This window comes from Macaca fascicularis, chromosome 9 (genome assembly GCF_037993035.2).
Source record: "Macaca fascicularis isolate 582-1 chromosome 9, T2T-MFA8v1.1".
In the NCBI taxonomy this organism is placed as follows: Eukaryota; Metazoa; Chordata; class Mammalia; order Primates; family Cercopithecidae; genus Macaca; species Macaca fascicularis.
Window position 1 is genome coordinate 7353736 of NC_088383.1, and position 21969 is coordinate 7375704.

A 21969-nucleotide genomic window follows, 5' to 3' on the forward strand; every position below is an offset into this window, starting at 1 on the left:
CACTCCCACTTTTTTGGTAAAATATATCCTCTCAATAGCAGGTATGCAGAGGATAATTTTTTTGAGAAATTGTTTGTCTGAAAGTGTCTCTGTTATATTCTAACATTTGAATCAAGATTGACTAGTTATAGAATTGTGTGTTCAAATTTATTTTCTCTTGGAATTTTGAAGACATCGTTCCAGTGTCTTGTAACTTTCTTTGTTACTATGAGCAGTCCAATACCATTTTCCTGATCCACTGTGTGTGGCCTCTTTTGCTTTTTATGGGAGGCTTTCAGAACAACTTCTCTCTCTCTCATCACTAGTGTTCTGACATTTTTAAAAATTATATTCTTTGGTGTAGATCTTTTTTTCTTTTGTTTTGTTGGACACCAAAATAGTCTGTTCACACTGAAAACCTATGTATTTCAGTTCTGGGAAGTTTTCTTGTACTATGTCTTTCATGATTTCCTCCCCTCTGATCTCTTTTTTTCTCTCTAATTATTATTAATTAGACACTGGATCTCGGAACTGAAACTTTAATTTGTTTATCTATTTTCCCAACATTTTTTAGCTCTAGTTTTTAATCTATTTTTTGGGAAGTTTCTTTAATGTTCTGAATTTTTATAGCCCCTGGTCTAGTTCATGGATGTAATGTGAATGTAATACAACCTTAGTGTTTCTGAAGATAATAATTGTTGTAGCCTGGGCATGGTAGCTCATGCCTGTAATCCCAGCACTTTGGGAGGCTAAGGGGGAAGGATCCCTTGAGCCCAAGAATTTGAGACCAACCTGGGTAACAAAGTGAGACCCTGTCTCTACAAAAACTCAAAAAATCAATCAGGCATGGTGGTGCGCATCTGTGGTCCCAGCTACTTGGGAGGCTGAGATGGGAGGATCACCTGAGCCCAGGAGGTGGAGGCTGTTGTGAGCTGTATTTGTGCCAATACACTCCATCCTGAGTGACACCGTGAGATCCTGTCTCAAAGAAAGAAAAATTCAGTTTTTTCATCTCAGCTACATTTCAAGCCCATGATAGCCCCACGTGGCTAGTGGCTACCATACTGTACAGTGCAGGGGTGGTGCATTTCCATCACAGCAGAAAGTTCTGTTAGGTGGTGTCAGAATTCAGAGTTTGTGGTGCATTTTGTTCATGACTTCATTTCCACCAGTGATATTAATTTGTCATGTGCTATAAGAAAGAGCCTAGGTGCACTTAAGCATTTTTGACAAATGAAGGTTGAATGACATCAAGACACACTGCACAGCTGGCTCTTCCTTGATAGTTCCAGTAGAGAACGTGGTGCATAGATCGAGTCACTGCACCACGTGTGCTCATCTAACCATGCTGAACTCAGTAGGAACCACACCATGGTAGTTAAGATACATTGACATGGAGGGTAGTAGTTTAGTTTTAGCCTTGTAATATCATCATCACCATAAAATCAGTCTTGTTGCTGTCAGTGTTATTACTTTTGTAGTTTTCTTTGTATTAACTTTTACAAATTGTATCTTGCTTTTTCAGCTGTATAAGAAAAATAAAGTAGAACTTTTTGTTTGTTCATTCTTCATATTTAGGTTTGATACCCCCTCTCTTTGTGATCAATCAGATAGAATTATTTTTCCCATGAAAGTGGTCTCTAAATGATTTATGTTGGGATGCAGCAGTAAAATAACAATACTGTGTTAGTGGGTGCCTGTTCCACATTGGGCACTCTTGCAAGTGCTTTGCATAGATGATGTTATTCACTTCTCATATGGCATGTAAGGCCAACACTATTACTGTCCTTTTTATTTTATTTTATTTTATTTATTTTTTGTCTTTACTTCTTGGTACTCATTTTAGAAAGGAGGACACTGAGGCTGAGTGTTTAAGTGACTTGTCCAAGGTTATGCACCACATCGGGGGTGAAGTTGGGTATGACCCGGGCATCCTGACTCCATAACCCACTTGCTCTCCCACCCCTTATGGTGATAGAGGGATGAGCTTTGTCATCAAATAGGCTTGGGATCTAGTTCCAGCTCTTCTTCTATGATTCTGGGCAAGATATGTAACCTTTCCAAACCTCAGTGTCCTTTTGATAAAATGGAGACAATGATGCTGTCCTCAGAGACTGTTGTTGGAGGTTAAATGAGGTAATATACACAAAGCACTTCACCCAGTAGCTGGTAATTGCAAGAATTTTCCACAAGGAAAACTGAGCTCTCCTCCTGCCCTCTGGGAGTAGGGCAGTTGGTGCATTCCAACAGCATATTTTATAGTCAAAGCTTCATCCTCAGTAGAGTGAAGAAATGACATGGAAGGCAGAAGCTGGGGGCAGAAAACAGGTTCCCTGGCTGGGCATTTCCTTCCTGTCCTCATGGTGAGACATCATTGATCACTGTGGTCACTGCGCCTCTCAGATGACCCCCTAGTGGGAGTTGTTGCCAACCTCTGAGGATCTTCTCAGACAGTGAGTTGAGTGCTGTACAGAAACAACCTTGGGTGGCGCTTACTCCATTTTCAAATATCTCTCAGCACTGAGAGTTTGGCCAAGCTCTTCACTATGCATATTTCAGAGGACAAATAGAGGCAGGAGGCATCTCTGGGCAGCAGCAGCTGGCGTGGTCAGCAAAGGCCTCGTGCAAGAGGCTGCTGGTGCTGCAGCCAGGCCTGGGGTTGGTTGGCTTTGGGGTTGTTTATGAGATGTTCTGGCCCTTTCAGGCTGGTAGGAGAGAATGAGTAAAAGTCCTAGAGCAGGAGCAGACATCAGGCATGTAGGGAACAATGAGTCAGCCAGCCTGGTGCTCACAGCAGTGTGGTGTCTTGCTCTGATATACACACACAGGCACACGCATGCCCCAGGGACACACTCAGTCTCTTTGGGTTCAGGACTTACTTAGGACACAGGGAGAAACAAGGAAGTCGGGGCTCCTCCCCTCATCACTGACCCTCCAGGAGACTGAGCAGACGGCCCTGAGGGAAGGAGAGCAGCCAGTGGCTTCATTCCCCCCACTGCATTCGGCCGGGGGCTGCTGCCCATGAGGTTGGCTCCCTGAGTCAGAGAGAACAACACAGGACTACTGGAGGGCTGCCTGCAAGACTCCCAGCACCTTGGGGACCCCTCAGTAACTCCGGGAAGTGAGAGCAACTTACTGGAAGTTGCTGGTCTTAGCCCTCCTTGAGTCACCCACACTGCGGTGACAGGATGACCTTGTGTCTCTGCTGTTGTGACTGCCCCTACCTCCTGGCTTCTGCTGCCCATCCCTTTGGCTGCCTTGTGGCCTTTACCAAATGCCTTTTCTCTTGGTCAACTATTTCTGCCTCTGTCTAAAATTCTTCAGGAGAGAGGACCTGACACCCAAGTCTGGTTAATCCTGTAGTGCCTGTAGGACAAAGCAGTGTCCACCAGGCGCCATACAGACAGAGGATTGTAGACAGGTGCTCGCCCACATCCTACTCACCCACTCACTCAACAAATGTGCATGATGGCGGAGTGTCTGCCAGGGTGGCAGGCTCGGTGGTAAAGAGCGTGGTCCCCCACGTGTAAGAAATCTCCTGTGGAGCTGTGGCACCAAGAGCAACATCGCTGTCGCTCTAGGGCTTGTCTGTGTGTAAACAAGCAAAATTCTCAGGACAAAGCCAAACCAAACCAACACCTTTATTATTTGCGCCCACCATCCACTGAGACCTGCTCTGTGGGCTCATTCTTCCAAACTTCGGCTGAAATCTCAAAGGTCCCGTGACCTTTCCGGTGACATTAGACATGTCCTTCAGTTCCTCCCTCAAGACTCATTTCTGCAACTTACATGTGCAGTGCCATGAATGATTGAAAACCGATTTAAAGTTGACCCTGTCCTCTCATCTAGTTCCAGGGGGCAGTGCTGGTGGCTTGCAGTGGGGAAGGCACATGGTCAGCGTCTTCACATTTTCCATCCGCCCATGCGCAGTCCTCTCCTTCCGATGACCGTGGTTTCTGCTCCCTCCCCCAAGCTGGGAAAGGACAGAGAAAGAGGAGAGAGGTGGCAGGAGAAGGCTTCCTTGATTTGCACTGTTGTGAGTGGGTTCTGGGATGTTCCGGGTCTATGGGTGTTTAAGGCTGACACTTCCTCTCGTGGCCATCCTTGATGGGTCCATCGGAGACAGAGGCTCTGAGAGCTCGGACCCCTGCCTGCACTGTTATAATGTAACAAAGGCATTTCTTCTTCTCTGGCTGGTTTGTGACTTCTTCCTCTCCCATAAGCGTGGTCTTGCTGGACAGGATCTGAGAAAACCCTGGTCAACGCTCTCTCTGTGGCCAGCCTCTCGTGCGCCGGGAGCCCTCTCTCTGTGGCCAGCCTCTCGTGCACAGGGAGCCCTCTCTCTCTGGCCAGCCTCTCGTGCACAGGGAGCCCTCTCTCTCTGGCCAGCCTCTCGTGCGCCGGGAGCCCTCTCTCTGTGGCCAGCCTCTTGTGCACCAGGCTCTCTCTCTCTGTGGCCAGCCTCTCCAGCCTCTTGTGCACAAAAAGCTCTCAGGCCTCATTTGTCAGCACGTGCAGAAGTGGTAAAGGATCTATCTAAAGAGCCAAACTCTCAGTCCATATCTTCCAAAAAGAAGCACTGGTCTCTCTTTTTCCAAAACCTTTAACTACGCCCCAAGGTGAAGTTCTCATTTCTATTGGCAAGGTTGAGTCTAGGCTAAAGAACACTGTGGAGGGGAACTGGGAGTGGTGGTGAGAGGACCGGGATTGAAGAGGCTGGTCCCCCGTGCCATTTTCCCTGGAAGCAGGACGGGTAAGCCAGGTGTGGCCCTGAACTAGGGAGTCCACTTAAAACTTTACTGAATGATAATCATTAGATGCTGATGGACGGATGTTGCTGAAACCCTGTACCCTGGAATGAAGCAAGATCTGATGCTAGGAGTTCTGGGTTCAAGTCTCCACTGCTCAACCTTCTAGTGTAACCTTTATGGTCTCCCTGGGCCTCAGGTCTCTCCCTTATTTTTTATTTTATTTTATTTTTTTTTGAGATGGAGTCTTGCTCTGTTGCCCAGGCTGGAGTGCAGTGGCATAATCTCAACTCACTGCAACCTTCACCTCCTGGGTTCAAGTGATTCTCCTGCCTCACCCTCCTGAGTAGCTGGGATTACAGGCACATGGCACCATGCCCTGCTAATTTTTGTATTTTTAGTAGAGATGGGTTTTACCGTGTTGGTCAGGCTGGTCTGAAACTCCTAACTTTGTGATCCACCCACCTTGGCCTCCCAAAGTGCTGGGATTACAGGCATGAGTCACTGCACCTGGCCAGGCCTCTCCCCTATTAAATAGGGATATTAATAAGCTATTTCAGAGGACCCCTGAAAGAATAGAAGGGAGTAATAAGTACTTCTCACACTCAGAAATACGAAGCAAATAGTAACCTTGTTAGTCAGCTGATGGATTCACACAGGTGACATTTATTAAAAACAAATGATGAGGCCTGTAATCCCAGCACTTTGGGAGACTGAGGCAGGAGGATCACTTGAGTTCAGGAGTTCAAGACCAGCCTAGGAAACATAGGGAGACCTTGTCTCTAATTCAAAAAAATAAAAAAAAAAGAAAACAAACAAAATCAGATGATGAATAGACATTATTTTGGTCTGGTGGAGGGGGTAAAAGTTGTGTTGGTTCCTGTTTCTAAGAGCCCACAGTCTTCACTTGTCTCCTGGTGGAGGTCCTGTTGGGGTCTCTGAGTGTCGGGAGGATGTTAGGTGCTGTGGCAGGGGTATGTGGGAGCCCAGAGTGAGGAGAGGATGGTTGGAAGGAAAGTGGGGTAGAGCTGCCCCCAGGCCTGCAGCATGTGGAATCCATGAGTGTTTGCTGTGGAAAGTGTTGCTCACTGACCTTTCAGCTTCGCAGGATTTTGATTCAGATTAGAACCAGAAAGTGCTCTAGTGAGAAAGGACTTTAGATAGCATCTTCACCAACCCATTACTTGCAGGCCCTGAAAGATGAAATGCCTTGTTCAGGGCTTCACAGCAAATGCAAAGCAGAGATCAGAACAGAACAGGGGGCGCCCTGCTCTCCACTGGCCCATCCAGGGCCTTGAAGGACCCTCTCCCTCCTTTAAGCAGGTGAATTTGGTAAACACGTGTGAGCATTTTCATTTGGAGCAAGGGGAGGACAAGCGTCGCCTTCTCACATAACTAGAGGTCTGTAGTCATGGTGCTATTTTCAGAACAAAGGGCCCAGACACCTGAATGGACACATCTGAAGATAGGTGCCCATCTCCATCTCCTTAAATGAGGTTACTAGTGTTCATTTTAGGGGAGTGTCTATTTAAAAAAAAATCACAAGAGCTCCAAGCAGTCAGGAAAAAGCCCCAGCATACCTGCAGACTGTCAACAGTCTGCTTATATTATTCTATTTTAAATATAGTATCTAAAGTTATTTCCAGCCGTGTGATGAGGTAGGCTAGTGACTCCGAATATCATGCAGACTTGCTTTTCTTACGATTGCCTTAAGGTCACCTGACTTCCTCACCCTTTGGCTTACTCTACTCCTGCCTCAGCCTCCCAGGTAGCCTCCCAGGTAGCTGAGATTACAGGCACCTGCCACCACACCTGGCTAATTTTTGTATTTTAGTAGAGACAGGGTTTCACCATGTTGGCCAGGCTGGTCTCGAACTCCTGACCTCAGGTGATCGGCCCGCATTGGCCTTCCAAAGTGCTGGGATTACAGGCATGAGCCATTGTGCCCAGCCAATCCCCCAATTATAGAACATCATCTCAATGCTAGCTACATTTTGAGGACTGACACAGCAGAAGCAAGTTCTTGTGGGGGACAAGTGGGGAAGTAAATGATTAAGAGGACTCTTTTTTTTTTTTAATTCCATTTTTACACATCCACCTGTTTGTCATTAAGTCACAACATTTTATCAAAATATACACACAGCACAAATACTTTTAAAATGTATGGTTGGAATTCTAATTAAACTCGACTGACTGCTGCAAACAGCATGCACGGGTCATTGATCTTGAATGATGCCTACGGAGGGGCTTATGAGTCATGAAATCACCAGTCATGGCACGAGAAGCGGTTGAGGTTCTTTTCCCAGGAGACTTACGCACGTCGTTTATTTTCTTGTTATAATGTGAGGATGGCAGTGAACGACTCCACCGACACTGGAGTCTGCTGAGAATGGGCGGATGGAAAGGTTTCACTGGCGAGGGTGAAATGATACTATCTTTGGGGAACTCTAAATATCATTTCTATCTTGACAAGATAACCAGCGAAGGTGTCTAGCAGACCTTCCCTCTCACGTTCCACTGTCCTCTTGACCATGGATTTCATGGTTAATCAGGATGAATGGATTTGTAGATCTCAAGTTACAAGCTCTGTTTATTGTAAAGAATTCCCATAAAAACCTCTCCAGGGTTGGTCCCCCAGCCGTGTACACATCCACAGATAGGAATAGAATAAAACGGGTTAGTGATTACTCGTCTGCGGCTGAGTGAGATCCGCTACTAGACCAGGCAATGGGGCCGTTTCAGTCTTGAGATTTCTGTACTCCGTTTGCCCCCGATTCAACAAGCATTTCATTGATCAGCAGTTGGAGCCCAGGTGAAGAGTCATAATTTATTTCAGCATCAAGTTTTGAAACCTTTCCGAGTGCGGAGACCCATCTTTCAAGTAAATAACTACGGTTAGTAATGACCTAACTTCAGGAGCGTCTGTGAGACATGTCAGGAGACGAGACACAGGGCATCGTCGTTAGTGAAGTGGACTTGGTTTCTGCTACAGATAAAAGTCACGTCGGGGGCGAACAGGTCTGAGCCTTTATTGTTGAGTGTTTCTTTCCTTTTCCAAGTTGAAAAAGGAACCCAAGCAGTGTCTCGAACCAGTCCCCAGGGAGAAGGCAAATTCGTTCCTGTCTCTGGAGGGGCAAGATTCAGGATATCAGCCGCTCCATCCCGGGGTTCATGAAGGAAAAGTTTCTGAACATGTTCTGGTCCATGCTGTTGATCAGCGCTCTGTCGGCGAATGACAGCCGAGGCTTCTCATTTAAGAATTCTTTGTCGAAATTGCTGCAGTCATATGGTGATTTCTTGGTCAGAGTTTAAGGGAACAAAGAAAGAGAAGCAAAATCAGTCAGTAAGTTCATGATTTTCACTTTTGTTATCTAGGCTGTGATCTACTTATGGCAAAGTTGGCGTGTGCAGAGACACTAAATAGGGGCAGTGCCTATAGATGACCATGCACAGCTCTCATTGAACATGGCTACAATCCTGTGTCCTCGGCTTCATAATAATATAAATTCATAAATTCACAGAAAGACTACCACTGTAGACATTCAAATGGGATCTAATGTTTCTAATTAATGGTTTACATGAAGCAGGGTTGGCAACGTTTGAAAAAGTGATCCGCCTGAATTTGACCTCTGTCTTTTTAGTTTTCATGGAACACAAGGTGGGGATAAGGGAGGGTGGTGGGGAGAGGGAGTGAGGGGGTATGAACGGAGGGATGGGAAGAGAGAAGGATTTTCACAATTACATATTCCTGTTCTTTTATCGACATTCTTGGCTGTTGTCAGTCCCCTGCCCTTGTATTTTATTAGTAAACATCTTGGGCTGTCTTTTTTAGACAACACAGACTGGGACAGAGTCCTTTCAGACCACTTGGCCCATTGGTTTTCATGGCAAGAAAACCAAAACCAAACAACAGAGAAAGGGAAAGCAAGCATCTATTTCATACATGCTGTTCAGTATGGCGTTCAATTCACTGTCCCGAGATTGAGAGCAACCATGATCAACAGAACGTCCTATGAGCACAGAGAAGCGAAACTAAGAGTCAGGCCCCTCCCACCTGCCAAGGGCCCTGGGGCTGTGAGGTCAGCGGCAGCTCAGACCACAGGTCAGGGAAAGTTTCCTACTGGCAGAACTGGGAATGTCCTTTAGGGTAAGCTTAGATCAAAGTTTTGATTTTTATGTGCAAAATATTAAGTCGCTTTTAATCTGCAGTGGAAGGTGAGACATGGTTTAATAGTCCTGATAGCTAAAAACAAGGGAAAATTTTTATTTTATCACAAATGACTAACCCACGTATTAGATGTCGTACTGTCACAAATAGTTAGAGTGCTTGAGGCCGGCCTGTTGGGCCCTTGGAACGCCCCTGGAGGTTGGGACAGATGTTGAGAACAACTATTCTTGCCCTGGGAACGAGATGCACCTGCTTCTTCTGGCCATTCGCTATCACGACTAATAGCCTGTGTGTTCTCGGGGTGGACTCTGTTGGGAAGTCCATGAGCCTGGCCCCTTTTAGTGCACAGATGGCCCATGTCTACCCAGGCAATCACTCCAGTATTCCCAGCAATCACGGTGAATGGTTAAGGCTGGCAAACCCACCACTTTGCTCCACTCTTTTAAAAATTAGTATTTTTAGAAATTGTGATGTTCGTAACTTAAAATGTGCTTTCTTAATGACTTTTTTTTTGTTGTTTTTCTAAAAAGTTTATTTTTGGAGACAGTGTCTCACTCTGTCACCAGGCTGGAGTGCAGCGGTGTGATCCCAGCTCACTGCATCCTCCTGGGCTCAAGTGATCCTCCTGTCTTGGCCTACTGAGTAGTTTGAACTACAGGCATGCACCACCAATCCCACTTAATTTTGTATTTTTTGTAGAGATGGATTGTCTAGGCTAGTCTCAAACTTCTGGGCTCAGGCAATCCTCCCGCCTCAGCCTCCTGAGTAGCTGGGATTACAAGTGCCCACAACCATGCCAGCTAATTTTTTATTTTTATTTTTAGTAGAGACACGGTTTCACCAAGTTGGCCAGGCTGGTCTCGAACTCCTGACCTCAGGTGATCCACCCACCTCGGCCTCCCACAGTGCTGGGATTACAGGTGTGAGCCACCATGCCCAGCCCAACCTTGCTTTATTTTTGACTTCACTTTATGGTGGCTCATCTCGCAGGTAACCAGGTCATTCTGCCTTTGCTGATGTAGCTTAATGACTTTTGCCAGTGAGGACAGATATGGAAATGTACAGACCTATCTTTTTTAAAGCACCGATTTAGTTAGTTTCTCCCTTAAACCAAAGAACACCTAACAATTGCCATTAGGAAATGTAATTACATGAGCACTTTACAGATACTTTAATAAACATCGTGGAAAAAACAGCTCCAAAATTCCTGATGTAGGATGCAGGGTTTATGTCCGAGTTTGGGTTACCCAGACTGGACCATTAAGTAGGTATGCGTCATGTGCAAAACCCCGTTTTGTTTAACACTCATCCTCACAAATTCATATTCAACCTAAGGCATGGGCACACAGCAATCCATTCTTCATGCAGGTGCATCTTGACGACAGAGGTTAAATTTTGCAAACAAGAGTGACCTCCCCTCCCTGCCCCACCAGCCCAGTGACATGTGTTAGGGAAGTGCATTCCTCCTGGAGACTGGGGCCGGTGGGGAGTCGGGGCTCCGGCAGGGGTGGGCAGCTGCGGTGACTTGGACAGGCAGATGGCCCTGAGTGGAGGGAGAGTGGCTGACACCAAGCGGCCCATGAGCGAGTCCTTACCACTTTCGGCCGGAATGGTGGGTCAATCTCCTTCCGTTCAAGTTCCTCCCAGTTGATCTCTCGAAACAAAGGGTGCTGGCGGATATCTCCCCTCACGCCCAGCCTCTTCTCAGGTTCTCGCACAAAGAGCTGAAAGGGAGCAGAGGAGGAGCACTGAGGTCTCCAGGGATGAGCCTTTTGTGTCAGGAGGGCGTGGTGCTTCCCAGTGCACCAGCCCCTTCTTTTCTAACCTCATTTTTCTACTCACCTTCATCAGGACTGACTAAAGTCAACCTGGTCCTGACACTCTCCCTTGAAGGAGCCTTTCTAAATTTGCTGGAGCCTGACACGTTATCTTCTGAGGTGCATAGACCTGATTGGAAACCGGCTTTGCCCCGTGTTATTGATGGGACCTTAGGCAACTGACAGACCTGAGTCAGTTTCCTCACCTGTAAAGTGAGCCAAGTGCCCTCCTGATGTGATGATTAATGAGACAGCAACACACACACACACACACACACACACACACACACACACACACACATACACACATGCACACAGACAGGCATATGTGATGGCATACACACATGGACATAAACACATACACACACACTGGCACACACACAAGTGTGAGCACGTGCACACATACATACACATGAACACACACGTGCATACACATGCAGACAGGTGTATATAAATGCATACACACAGACATGAACACATACACACACACTAACACACACACACACACAAATGTAAGCCCATGTACATGGGCAGCCATACACACGCATATACACACATGTACATGATCACATGCACACACATGTATGCATTTGTGCACTATAACTCCTGGTCTGTTAAACCCAATAGCATAGAGTCAGTGATAATTTATTTGTCATTTGATCGATTATCCATCAATCGAGTCTCATTTCTTACAAAGCTGCATTCTTAGAATGATTCCAGCATTGTGGGGACTCAGGTACAATAGAAACTAGTCCTAGCAGTCAGCTTTGGACTCTACAAGGCATCTGAGTGAAGAGAATTACCCTCAGCTCCTGCAAACCTGCTGGAGGAGTAATATTTAATTCAAGGTCCATCTAATAATTTCTGAGCTGGCACATATGTACATTCCTCTTTGTGCTGTTCCTTCTCCTGTTCTTTCAAAATGAACACTGGCAAGACAGGAAAGAAACTTGGATATTTTTCAAACTTAAATAAAACCTGTCAAGGGCATTAAGAAACAGGAGAGTCTAAACATTAACTTAGAAAAGTAATAGGTCCCCTGGGTGTCTGGAGTAGTTACCGGTTATTCTTACATCAGCTAGATGTTTATTGATGAAGTCACCACGAGTTGTAGGGCATTTTAAGGAGCCTAAGGTTCTTTAAAACAGAAAACATGGTGGAATGCAGTGATTTTCCAGGAGGCTTTCACAAGGACTTGACCTCCATTCACACCTCAGTTGCAAGGGTCTCTTGTTTTTACTGCTCATAAACATAGCCAGCCTGCGTGTTCTGAAATAGTGCTCCACTTACGTTATCTTAGTACTTGAAAATCTTCAAAGGCTCTGTTCTTCCAAAAAAATGTAAAGACCAAACAACATGCTATTGTAAAGTGAAGTTTTCTCCCTTTTTTAAAAGAGTAGGAGAATCTCTTTTGAAGTCCCGGGTGAAATGTTTGGGCAATCACCCGGTGTATCTGACTGGCAAATCCTTGGCACAGTCTCAACTTCCTCTCTCCCGCTTACTATATGGGAGCCACTGAGGACTCGCTAGGGAAACTTGGGGCTCCAAAGTACCCAATTAGAAAGCCACTGCATGGTGGAAATAACATGACAGTCATCCGAGAGACTGACTACCCACGTCGCCTCGGGTAAGTTTTCTGAGTCTCAGTTTCCTCGTGTGTAAATGAAAGGCTAGACAAGGTGATCTCTAAGGTCTGGTGAGTTCTGACATCCTCGGGCCCTCGGCTGGCATTCGAGGCTCTCTGGAGTCTGACGCTGACTCACAGGACCTTCCATTCCCTGGACCCTCTCTAGTCCAGACACTTCTGCTCACGGAAGACACCACCTGTCTTCCTGTTTCTGTCCCTCACTAATGACATTTCCATCTTGCCATGAGATACCCTCCCCTAGTCGACTCCCGTTTCCCTCCCCTCATCTTTAAATTCTGCCTTATCTTTCAGGGCTCAGCTTTCACCCCCTTTTCCTTGTGAAACTTTCTTTGATTACCTCCACTGACAGGGAGCTCTCTCTCTTCTGTTCAAGTCATATTCAGAATTGATGACACCATCATACATCATTCGCATCTTTCATGATTCTTAAGACTGATACATCATCCACTCCAACCAATGTTGTTTGAGAGGCAGGCACTATGCCAGATGCCTCCGTGATTTTAAAACAAATTCTAAGAAAAACAAATTTATCATCCCAGTTGTCAGCTGAGGAAGCTGAGCCTCAAAGGAGCTATGCACTTTGATGACAGGTGGCCTCCTTCCCACTCATCCTGATGGATAATCTCTCATCTGGGCACCACACAACATCTTCCCTCCACTGGAGGATTAGCACATTGTATCTTTTTTCAAGGTTGTCTTCTTTCCTGCTAGACTGTAAGCTCCGGAGGCCAGGCACCATTGACACGTCTGTTCCTTACAGAAGCTAGCATAGTGCCGTGCACAACATAGATGCTCAGTAGACGCCTGCTGAGGAAGTGGATAAGCTGTCTTTCCACTTGGTTTACCTGCAGATCACGCATCTTCTATCCTCATTTTATCTCGGTTGCCTCTTTTCAGCATAGAAAAGAAGCACCAAGTTCACAGTAAGATATATTTTTCTGTAGACTCAGAAAATGGAGTGGGCACTAAAAGCCCGGCTTCACCACGGTGCAATCCATGCATGTAACGAAATGACACCCGCACCCCATACATTTATACAAACTATAAAACAGCGGGAGTCATCACATGGAAAAGCTGATTGTTGTTTTAGAAGCAAAGAGAGGCTGGGCATAGTGGCTCATGCCTGTAATCCCAGCACTTCAGGAGGCTGAGGTAGGTGGATCACTTGAGGTCAGGAGTTCGAGACCAGCCTGGCCAACATAGTGAAACCCCATCTCTACTAAAAATACGAAAATTAGCTGGGTGTGGTGGCGGATGCCTGTAACCCCAGCCACACGGGAGGCTGAGGCAGGAGAATTGTTTGAACCTGGGAGGTGGAGAGTGTAGTGAGCCGAGATTGCACTACTGCACTCCAGCCTGGTGACAGAGCAAGACTCCAAAAAAACCAAAAACAAACAAACAAACAAAAAAACAAAAAAAAAAGGAAGCAAAAGGAATATGTGACTTGCCCTATGTCCCTTCTCCTGAAACAATGATACTAAATGATTGACCTCCACTTCTTAAGGACATTTGGATGAAACGAGATTAGATAGATGGCATAAATGTCTCAGGAAGAGGCCAAAAACTCGTTCACGTTGTTCTAGCAAGATGCTTCAGCGAAGTAGGCTGGAAGTAACTCCCTGGGCCACGTGTGCTGCAGGCTATGTTTTCTATTCTATTTCTTCCAGTGAACATGTGGCATTTATACCAAGAGGATCATGTCAATGGGCCTTCTGAGCTTGGATGTTTACCTGCAAATTTTAAAAATATATTTAAAAAAATAAAATGTGTAATGAGAAGAGCATATGGTCTCCAGCTCTGAGCTTCAATATTCTTTCCAGTTTTGCACAGAACGGTAAATTAGTATATGTTCTGCCCTGCAGCCACTCGACCCACTGAGGTCCTCAGGATGACAGGTGACCTCACGGGACGGGGGTCAGGCTGGAAGCTCCGCCCCTGGAAAGCTGCACTGAGGAAATAAAATTCTTGAAGACTTGATTTTGTTCATAAAAGCTGTCAGGATGGAGGTTTATATTGATGGGAAAAAATAGCCAGGATGTAGTTGAAATTTGTTTAAGTTTATTGGACAGTCTGTGCAAGAAACCAGCTCCAGGCTGCGGAGAACAGCCAGCAGCGGCGCTGACAGATTGTACCTGGAACCTGCCTTCCCTCTTCAGTCGCTCCTCAGATATGTCTTTCTATGAAAGGAAGAGATATTTATGTTCAAGATCATTAGTTTCCCATCATTTTCAAACAAATGGACAGGACATCCTGGATGGATAAATGAGGAAGTAAAGGGTGTTTCTTTGGCAATCATCAACCGGACAGCAGCGTCCCCACTGGAATTCTTGCCGGAGCACAGCCTCTCCCAGTGTGCAATTGTTCAGTGCACAACATGCATCCATGCCCTAGGAGGGCTGACGGTGACAGGTCTGGCACTGCTGCTGTCACAGATGCCACGAAATGCTGCTATCCTCAGCTTTTCCAGAGGACCTATGACTTCTGGGTTTCATGACATTTTGTCGAATTCCCTAGAGGGCATTTCTGGGAAACGGCATTACCTTTTATTTTTGTAACAAATGGGGCTCAAGAATGTGGGGGCTGTTGGATCAAAGCAAAGGAGGAATAGAGATAAAGCTGGAAGCCAGTTTATGGGCAGCAGATTGCATAATGGAAATTAATTTTTTCAGCCCAACTGCAAGAATGTGCATAAGGGAAGGTTCATGGAAGTTTTACTAACTCACATGGGAAATAACCAAGTCCAAACTCTTCTATGTCAACTCAGAAGAGGGGTGTCCAATCTTTTGGCTTCCCTGGGCCACATTGGAAGAAGAATTATCTTAGGCCACACATCAAATACACTAACACTAACAATAGCTGATGAACTAAAACAAAAATCACAAAAAATGTCATAAAGTCTTAAGAAAGTTTAGGAATTTGTGTTGGGCTGCATCCAAAGCCATCCTGGGCTGTACGCAGGGCATGGGTTGGACAAGCTTCATTTAGAACCTCTTTTGACTGAGAATGGTGGCTCATGCCAGCACTTTGGGAGGCTGAGGCGGGCAGATTGCTTTGAGCTCCAGAGTTTGAGACCAGCCTGGGGAACATGGCAAAACCCGTCTCTACAAAAAATATAAAAATCATCTGGGTGTCAGTGGCACGCACCTGTAGTCCCAGCTTCATGGAAGGCTGGGGCTGGAGAATCGCTGGAGGCTGGGAAGCACAGGCTACAGTGAGCTGAGATTTGCACCACTGCACTCCAGCCTGGGTGACAGAGCGAGACTCTGTCTTAAAAAAGAAAAGGACCTCTTTCACCCACCAGTCCTCCTGTTTTCTTCTTTATCCTTTATTATCTCAGTGTCTGCTCTATTCAACCAAATTTATTTTCTTCTCTTGTGGCAACTCTTTCTCTTACCACTGAAACTCTGCAGATGACTTTTTATTTTGGTGTTTGCAAGGCATTTAGCTTTAGATTTAGTTTTGTTTTTAAATAATCATAGATTCACAGGATGTTGATAAGACAGTAAAGAGATGTCCTGGGTGCCCTTCACCCTATTTCTCCCAATGATTGCATCTCACATACTGATAGCATAAGATTAGGAGCTGGCACTGGTACCATGTGTGTATATACTACTTACGCCATTTTATCACATGTGCAGATATGGGCAATCTCCGCGCCAGGCAAGATACGAACTGTTCCATCACTGCAAAGATCTGCCTGTGCTGCACCCTGAGAGTCACGCCCACCCTCCTGTCCCCAGCACCCCAACCCCAGGCAACCACTAATCTGACTTCCATGTCTATGGTGTTGCCATTTCAATGAAGTTATGTCAGTGGACTCAGAGGACTCGGAGAGTATGTGATCTTTTGAGACTGGCTTTTTGCACTCAGCACAATGCCTTGAGTTGTTTTATAGATCAATAGTGTGTTCCTTTTCATTGCTGAGTAGGATTCCAGCACACGGCTCTTCACCTTTTCTCCTCCAACTGGAAGGAATCCTTTCCTCCCACCCAGTCTTTCTCTCCTTGGAAATCATCACTTCCAAGTTCTCTCCACGGAGTTGCTTCTGGTTACCTCTGCCCCTCCTTCACCCTCCATCCTGGTCTGAAGCATTGCACATCCTCAGGGTAGGCTGGATTTGGGAAGCTCAGGGGGAGGCTGGCATTTATGGGCCATGAGGGGTGTTGAAGGATTGTGACTCTCCCTCCAGGACCCCCACCTTGGGACTCACTTGGAGGCAGCCCCTGAGTCTGGAGGTGCCCTCATGCCTTGGGTTGTACAGACCAAGCCTTGCGCTCACTTTTTTTCCAGTGGGTTTTGATGGCCCAGGCTTTGCAGTGCAGCCTCATGCTTTGGACTGAACGGCATCCCCTCAAAATGCACATGTGGGTGCCCCAACCGACAATGTAACTGTAGGTAAGGCCTTTCTGGAGATAATTAGGGTTAAATGAGGTCATGGGGTAAGGTCCTGATCCAACAGGGCTAGAAGTCTCATATGAAAGAGAGACCAGAGTTTCTCTCTCTCCCTGCTGTAAGGACACAACAAGAAGGCGGCTGTCTACCAGCCAGGAAGAGAGTCCTCATCAGGAACTGACGCTGCTGGACCTTAATCTTGGACTTTCAGCCTCTAAAACTGTGAGAGAGAAATGTCTGTTGTTTAACCCACTCAGTCTGTGTTGTCTTGTTATGGAGCCCAAGCTGACACATTTCACACTGAGTTCATGATTACGATTGCTACATTGATTGCTACAAATGTAGCAACTGTAATAATGTTCGAACCTGCCTTTATATAAAATAACTTAATATCCAGATCCCACTAACTTATTATTACTATTTTAAAATTATTATTATTATTTTTTTGAGACGGAATCTCTCTCTGTTGCCCAGGCTGGAGTGCAGTAGCGCGATCTCGGCTCACTACAGGTTCTGCCTCCCGGGTTCATGCCATTCTCCTGCCTCAGCCTCCTGAGTAGCTGGGACCACAGGCGACTGCCACAACGCCTGGCTAATTTTTTTATATTTTTAGTAGAGGCGGGGTTTCACCGTGTAAGCCAGGATGATCTGGATCTCCTGACCTTGTGATCTGCCCATCTCGGCCTCCCAAAGTGCTGGGATTACAGGGGTGAGCCACCGCGCCCAGTCCCTACTAACTTATTTTTACTGTTGTCAGCCTTTTTTTAAAAATTGGTTAATTTTGAGATTAGCTTTCATTTTATCTGTGTTTGGTCATTAAAAGTGCCTTTAATTGGTTGTTGAGGGAGTTTTCTAAGTTATTGCTTGTTTGGATCACAGTCAGAAAGTGAAAGCTGAATGGAAATGGCTCAAATTTTTACACACCTTGCTCCTTTACCCTTGGGCTGGGGATCTTGTGAGGGCTTTGTCAGCACTTTTCAGATTCAAGATCTTGATTTTCCAGGGAGAGCCCTGGAGTTGCCTCCAAGTTTCTAATGCCCAAGACAAGTTGTCACTTTTATTAGAGAGGTGGAAGTGTATTCCCTTTACATTTAATTCTAAGTCCTTCTTCAAAAGCAAAAAAGTAGATTGGTGAAAAAAGATAAGCCTGCTAATATTTTTCTAGTTTTTAATTTAGAACCCATGGATAGCTTCCAACGTTGAAGGATCTTCTCCTATTCCCATTTTCAACATAGCATGAGCAAGGCTAAAAATTATTTCTCTAAATGATTATTTTTTAACCAGCTGACATATGAAATGCCAGAAATCAAAAACAATGTTTCTTCTAAAACACCTGCATTCTTGGTCCACTTCTTTTAGATTTGCTAGAATCCTTTTTTTTTTTTTTTTGAGGGGGGGACAGGGTCTTGCTCTGTCACCTAGGCTGGAGTGCAGTGGTGTGATCATGGCTCATTGCAACCTCCACCTTGTGGGCTCAAGTGATCCTCCCATCTCAGCCTCCTGAGTAGCTGAGACTAGGCGCCAGCCACCACACCTGGCTAATTTCTATATTTTTTTGTAGAGATGGGGTCTTGCCATATTGCCCAGGCTGGTCTTGAATTTCAGATTGCTCAAGCAATCCTCCCACCTTAGCCTTTCAAAGTGCTAGGGTTCCAGGCATGAGCCACCACACCCGGCCTAGATGTGCTAGGCTCTTGATTACAGTGGTGGGTCTTTTTGACCCAAATATTTGCTGTGACAGCTCAGTATATGTAGGTCCTTATTATTCTTGTATGCATTTAGCATGTTGTATTGACATGATTAATTTGATTCTACAACTTGCTAAACTCATACACTGTGGAGAGAATTTCGCATCCTCAAAAAAGGCCAACTCTGAGTCTGTCTAGAGTCCAGAGCTTTCATGATGGCTCTCAGGAGTTCCTATGTCTCCACATGGGTTTGCCTTGGGAGCTCCTGGCTCACACCTTGTGATTCTCAGAATCCAGTTTCCATTGGTAATACTGTGCCTGTATTCTCGATGGATCCTGGGCTACCACGGATGGGGCGCTGAATTCTGTTTTGATGGTGAATTCTGGAGATTGCTGCTAAGATGGTAATAGCCTGCACTCTCAGAGTTTGTTAGAGTGAAGAAGTCAACAATATTTCCAGTGGACAGTGGGTAGGGCAGGTTGGGGACAGCTGGTCTGTAGGTATTTTAAGTACAGTTGACCCTTGGTGAACCTAGATTTGAACTGCACCGGTCCACTAATATGTAGATTTTTTCAATCAAATTTATACTGAGTGTGCCTGCCTCTCCCGCCTCCCTCCCACCTCCTCCACCTCTTTTGCCTCTGCCACTCCTAAGGCAGCAAGACCAACGCCCCCTCTTCCTCAGCCCTCTCAACATGAAGACAATGAGGATGAAGATATTTATGATGATCCCACTTCCACTTAATGAATAGTAAACACATTTTTTTTAAATTTTCTTAACAAAATTTTCTTTTCTCTAGCTTCCTAGATTGTAAGAATATAGTATATCATACATATAACAGGCAACACATGTGTTAATTGACTTCATGTTATTGGTAAGGCTTCCGGTCAATAGTAGGCTATTGGTGGTTAAGTTTGGGGACTCAAAAGTTATATGCAGATTTGTCATTGCATAGGAGGTTGGCTCCTCTAACTGCCGAGCTGTTCAAAGGTCAATTGTACTGGTTGATATAGGTTTGGTTTTGTGTCCCCACCCAAAATCTCATCTTGAAATATAATCCTATAATCCCCATGCGTCATGGGAGGGACCCGATGGAAGGTGATTGAATCATGGGGGCGGTTTTCCTCCCATGCTGTTCTCATGATAGTGAGAGTATAGTTTCATAAGGGGTTTCCCCCTTCCCACTTGGCCCTCATTCTCTCTCCTGCTGCCCTGTGAAGAGGTGCCTTCTGCCATGATTGTAAGTTTCCTGAGGCCTCCCCAGCCATGCAGAACTGTGAGTCAGTTAAACCTCTTTCCTTTATAAATTACCCAGTATCAGGTATGTCCTTACAGCAGCGTAAGAACAGACTGGTACACTGCTCAAGACAATCTGCTGGGCAGGAAACCAACAGTGAGAGAGTCTTGCAGAATCAGCTTTGGTACAGTATGTAGGCTAGGGACTGGATTGAATGCCTGTATCTCAAGGGTTTCAGCCACACACGTCTGCAAGGATACGTATTTCTGCAGAACCTGGTAGCGTGCCTCACTGAAGTCTCAGCTTCAGCCATCCTCCAGTTCAGGGGTAGGAGGCTGCCAGCTGAATAAGAACTATCCTTTCTGCTCATCCTCCTTCCTCTCTCAGCTTCTACCCCGTAAGGTCTGAAGCAGAAACTCAGGAGTTAGAGAGGAAGAGAACAAGAACACAGTCAGCGAGAGCGGGACAACACTCTCTCCTCCAGTAGTGAGCAGCTGCTAATCACTAGCTCCGAGCAAAGGGAAGGAAGCCAGAATCCCAGATTTAAAATTAAAATTTATGTGATGAGGCTGGGCATGGTGGCTCACATCTGTAGTCCCAGCACTTTGGGAGGCCGTGGCAAGCAGATCCCTTGAGGTCAGGAGTTCGAAACCAGCCTGGCCAACATGGTGAAACCCCGCCTCTACTAAAAATACAAAAATTTAGCTAAGTGTGGTGGTGCACACCTGTAATCCCAGCTACTCAGGAAGCTGAGGCAGGAGAATCGCTTTAACCCGGGAGGTGGAAGTTGCAATGAGCCGAGATCATGCCACTGCACTCCAGCCTGGGTGAGGGAGTGAGACTCTGTTTAAAAAAAAAAAAAAAAAAAAAAATTATGCGATGAATAATATCTTGGACTGGATGGTTTTAATTGTCCCACTGAGACAGTGTTTCATAACGTAAGAGTGATAACAGGTTGTCTTTTATCTAAGAGTAGGCCAAAAAGTCGTACATCCTGTCTAAGTTTTCAAGCAGAGGCAGGGGAAGATGAACCGGATGGAATATTTCTAATAAGAACTAAGGGAAACAAAAGACTGAGTTAAAAAAAAAAAATACAAAAACCAAAAACCTCTATATAACATAAATGCCCATTTTCTCCTGCCTCAGCCTCCTGAGTAGCTGGATTACAGGCATGTGCCACTACTCCTGGCTAATTTTGTATTTTTAGTAGAGACAGGATTTCTCCATGTTGGTCAGGCTGGTCTTGAACTCCTGACCTCAGGTGATTCACTCACGACCTCTCAAAGTGCTGGGATTACAGGTGTGAGTTACCGCACCCGGCCTAAATGCCCATTTTTTTTTCTTTTCTTTCTTTTTTTCTTCATTGTTTTGGAGACAGGCGTCTCGACACATTGCCCAGGCTGACCTCAAACTCCCAACTTCAAACAATCCTCCTGCCTCAACCTCCCAAGTAGCTAGAAGATTGAGTTTTAAGTCATACCATGTGCTTGTTTAATGAACCAACTGCATCTCCAGGTGAGGGTATTCAAGGTCATAGAACTGGTTCCTGGGCCCTTATTTTATAACTGACGCACATGAGGGTTTATCTTACCCTCTTTTTGACATTTAATGCTTATAATATTGGTGCCTCTTAAAACACAGATGGCGCATATCCCATTTAAACCCAGTTCCATATAATCATTGTTTGCCATGTGCAAGTTGGAATCTAAGAGGAACCAAAAATCGACCAGAAGACCTAATGCTCATCTTATGAAGACACTCTTGGCTTCACTTCTTACCTTCACCAGAAGATCCTTTGCCTCCTTCTCCAGCCACCGTGGGTAAAAGGGATTGTCCATGCGGATGGAGTGGAAGAGCTCCTCCTCGTCCTGCCCGTGGAAAGGCGACTGGCCAATCAGCATCTCGTAAAGGAGAACCCCGAAGGACCACCAGTCCACAGAGTGGTTGTATCTCTGACCCAGCAAGATCTGCACAGCCAAAAGGCAGACACGAAATTAATAGGAATGAGGCTGAGGAGTGACGACCCTTCCAGAGCGTCCCAAGGCCACTCAGTAAATGGTGGAGGCTGGTGTGTGGCTGCAATCAAGATCACCCCGAAAACTCTCTCTTCAGAAGCCAATGACTGGAGAGCGATGTCTACACAATGCTGACATTTTTGAGTTTGAGTCCGAGCAAACACTTCTCAGTTTCAATTTGTACTTTTCCTCTGGTTGTAAAGAAACAATGAAACGATGCCATTCGTTTTTATTTTCCCATCAGTGACATGAGAACTTACGTGGCAGCTGCGGTG

At 45.7% G+C, this 21969-nt stretch overlaps 1 protein-coding gene across 10 annotated transcripts in view; it reads right to left on the minus strand.

Annotated features, from left to right (window-relative positions):
• Nucleotides 1-7015: 7015 nt before the first annotated feature.
• Nucleotides 7016-21969, minus strand: part of PRKCQ (protein kinase C theta) — a 144222-nt gene continuing 129268 nt past the window's right edge. For all 10 annotated transcript variants that reach the window (XM_005564580.5, XM_074000948.1, XM_074000947.1 and 7 more), the window contains 3 exons: nucleotides 21458-21646; nucleotides 10491-10619; nucleotides 7016-8023 (listed from right to left, as the gene is read on the minus strand). In XM_005564580.5, the coding sequence (XP_005564637.3) occupies nucleotides 7868-8023; nucleotides 10491-10619; nucleotides 21458-21646 (474 nt within the window). In that variant the 3' untranslated portion in view covers nucleotides 7016-7867. The remainder of the gene's footprint in view (nucleotides 8024-10490; nucleotides 10620-21457; nucleotides 21647-21969) is intronic.